This window comes from Drosophila takahashii, chromosome 2L, assembly GCF_030179915.1.
Source record: "Drosophila takahashii strain IR98-3 E-12201 chromosome 2L, DtakHiC1v2, whole genome shotgun sequence".
NCBI classification, from domain to species: Eukaryota; Metazoa; Arthropoda; class Insecta; order Diptera; family Drosophilidae; genus Drosophila; species Drosophila takahashii.
Window position 1 is genome coordinate 29,701,742 of NC_091678.1, and position 2,463 is coordinate 29,704,204.

At 40.4% G+C, this 2,463-nt stretch overlaps 1 protein-coding gene across 1 annotated transcript; it reads left to right on the forward strand.

Moving 5' to 3' along the window:
• Positions 1-273: 273 nt before the first annotated feature.
• On the forward strand, positions 274-1,933 carry LOC108054084 (uncharacterized). Its single transcript, XM_017136840.3, has 3 exons — positions 274-727; positions 785-953; positions 1,017-1,933. The coding sequence occupies exons 1-3, from the start codon at positions 354-356 to the stop codon at positions 1,746-1,748; spliced, it is 1,275 nt and encodes a 424-aa protein (XP_016992329.2). The 5' UTR covers positions 274-353; the 3' UTR covers positions 1,749-1,933.
• The last annotated feature ends 530 nt before the right edge of the window (positions 1,934-2,463 follow it).

The window sequence follows — 2,463 nt, forward strand, 5'->3', positions numbered from 1 at the left end:
AGACAAACGGAATCTGGCTTTGTTTTGTTGTCACTGGTTAAATTTCGAATTTTTTCGTGCGTTTTTTAAAGGTTTGTTGTCGTTTCACTTGTGTACATAAAAACCATGTCTTAAGTCTAACGAACTTCTAATCAAGATATAACCACTGTACTGCTTAACGCTTAATCAGTTTACTTTTATATTGACAGAGCAGTCATTTAAAAAGCTCGAAATTGTCGTAGAAATAATTCCCAAAAGACAAACACTATCACGACAAATATAAAATGCTAAGTTCTACAGCGCTGTTAAATTAGTTTGCTACGAAACGGCAAGCGGTAAAGTGTCGCTCAGCCAAAATTATTTTTTTTTGCAAAATGGTGGTCGTAAAAAACCAACAGAAGATCTCAGTGCCTGAGTATCTGAACGAACATTTTTTCACGGAGGCCCTAGAAGACGGTCTGAGGGAGTCGAAAGTGACTCTGAAAGAAATCAACTTTGAGTGGGGCAGCAACCCGGGAGACAATTACTGCTCGGCTATCTATCGGGTCGGACTCACGTTTTCAAAGTGGACCAATGGGAAGAAATCCGCATCAACAGAGCTACTTTCGCTGATTGTAAAGACCATTCCGATCACTGAAGCTACCCAGTTCCTGGAGGACGTAAATGTGTTTATCAAAGAGAGACAGACCTACACCGATGTCTTGCCTCGTTTGGACATCCTTACTCGTGGAGACACATTTGGAGCGAAGTGGGTGAAAGCTTATTAAGAAATTCCACAACTTTAAATTATCATATATTACCACAGATACTATCACTCAGTGAAGACTCCTGTCCAGACAATAGTGTTTAGCGACCTTAAAGTGGAGGGGTACAAGGTGGCTTCTCGGGAAGCAGGGCTCGACTGGAACCACGCCTCCCTTATTCTTCAGCAGCTGGGGAAGTTCCATGCAACTTCAATGGTGCTGGCCAAAAAGGTTGGGATGAAAACAGTGTAGTGGCCTAGAATACCAATCTTAGTAAGTTTTTTAATCACACAGGATCCGGCCATAGTAAAGCAGTACACCCGAGGGATGCTCAGCGAAGACATTTTGATGAAGAGCGACACCTTTGAGCAAATGTTTGGCGGCTTTCTCAAGGGCCTCATTAAAAGTTCAGCTGTTTGGCCCGGTTTTGAGAATATAAGCAAGAATCTTCAGCGTCTTATGGACAACTTTCGATCCGTCTGCGTGGCTGCAGCCAAGCCGAAGAAGGGGGATCGTTTCGTGGTGCTTAACCACGGAGACATGTGGACCAACAATTTTATGTACGCTTATGAAAATGCATCTCAGCCTGCGGTTCCCACCCGTGCCATTTTTGTGGACTTTCAACTGAGCTTTTATGGAAGTCCGGCATGCGACCTAAACTTCTTTCTAAACACCAGCATTAAGTTGGAGTTGCTGCGAGAGCGCCGTGAAGAGCTAATTAAGGTATATTACGCAGCATTTAAGGACGCTCTAGAGTACGCCCGTTTCGACGACATTCCCACCTATGAAGACCTTCAATACGAACTACGAAGCCGCGAGACCTACGGGCTTTTTGGCTTATTCGCCTTTCTACCTATGATAACAATGCCCAAGGAATTGGCTCAGGATAACAGCATAGAGAATATGCAGGATGAGACTTTCAAACAGCGCAAGATGGACGCCATTTTTTCGCAGAAGTTTTTAAATGACTACCAGAAGTGGGCCCTGCTGCGAGCAGATTCCCTTGGCGTCTTCGGCGACTATTAAAAAGAACCTAAGCACTGCGGGTTGGGGTCTTGTAACCTTTGTGATATAAATGGAGTTATCTCCAGAACAGGCAGCCTTAAAGGAGCAATTTTAGCTCGTGGACCAACAATGTATACCGACCTTATGATTGTTTATTGTTTTAAGTGCTTTTGTCATTACACATTTGTGGTTTAAAATTCCTTAAATATTACGTTTTCCCTATACGATTGTCACTTTTGTTCCGAATCGAATTTTTCCAACAAATTTAAAAATAGATTCCATTTTTCATCTCATTTTTCATTTCGACTTTAAAGGTTCTGCCATAGCACAGCCCGTGGAAATAAAATTTGTTTTTGATCATCTTACTAAAAACATTTTATATACAGATGCAGCGATGTAATATTATTTATAATTCATTTTACTTAAAAATCGCTATTGCGATCGACTCAGTCAAACACTAATGCAAAAAATCAAGTTAAGAATAACTGAAATAAGTAGAAAGCCATTAATGCACTTAGAATGGGTGCAAATAAAACGAATCATATATTATAATAGCAGCCACAATATTTGTAATTTGCAATTCGTTTTTTAAAATATTGTAACAACGTTCAATCACTTGTAATATTTGTAATTAGCAATTACACAGGAACGCAAAACTGAACTTTGTGAAATTTCCACGAACCATTTCTAGTTTTCCATGATAATTAATTGCTCCTGAGTAAAAGTCCATACAAAC

Coding starts and splice junctions, on each gene's coding strand:
- LOC108054084 (XM_017136840.3), top strand. CDS start 354: ATGGTGGTCGTAAAAAACCAACAGAAGATCTCAGTGCCTGAGTATCTG. Junction 728..784: donor GGAGACACATTTGGAGCGAA/GTGGGTGAAAGC, acceptor ATATTACCACAG/ATACTATCACTCAGTGAAGA. Junction 954..1,016: donor CAATGGTGCTGGCCAAAAAG/GTTGGGATGAAA, acceptor TTAATCACACAG/GATCCGGCCATAGTAAAGCA.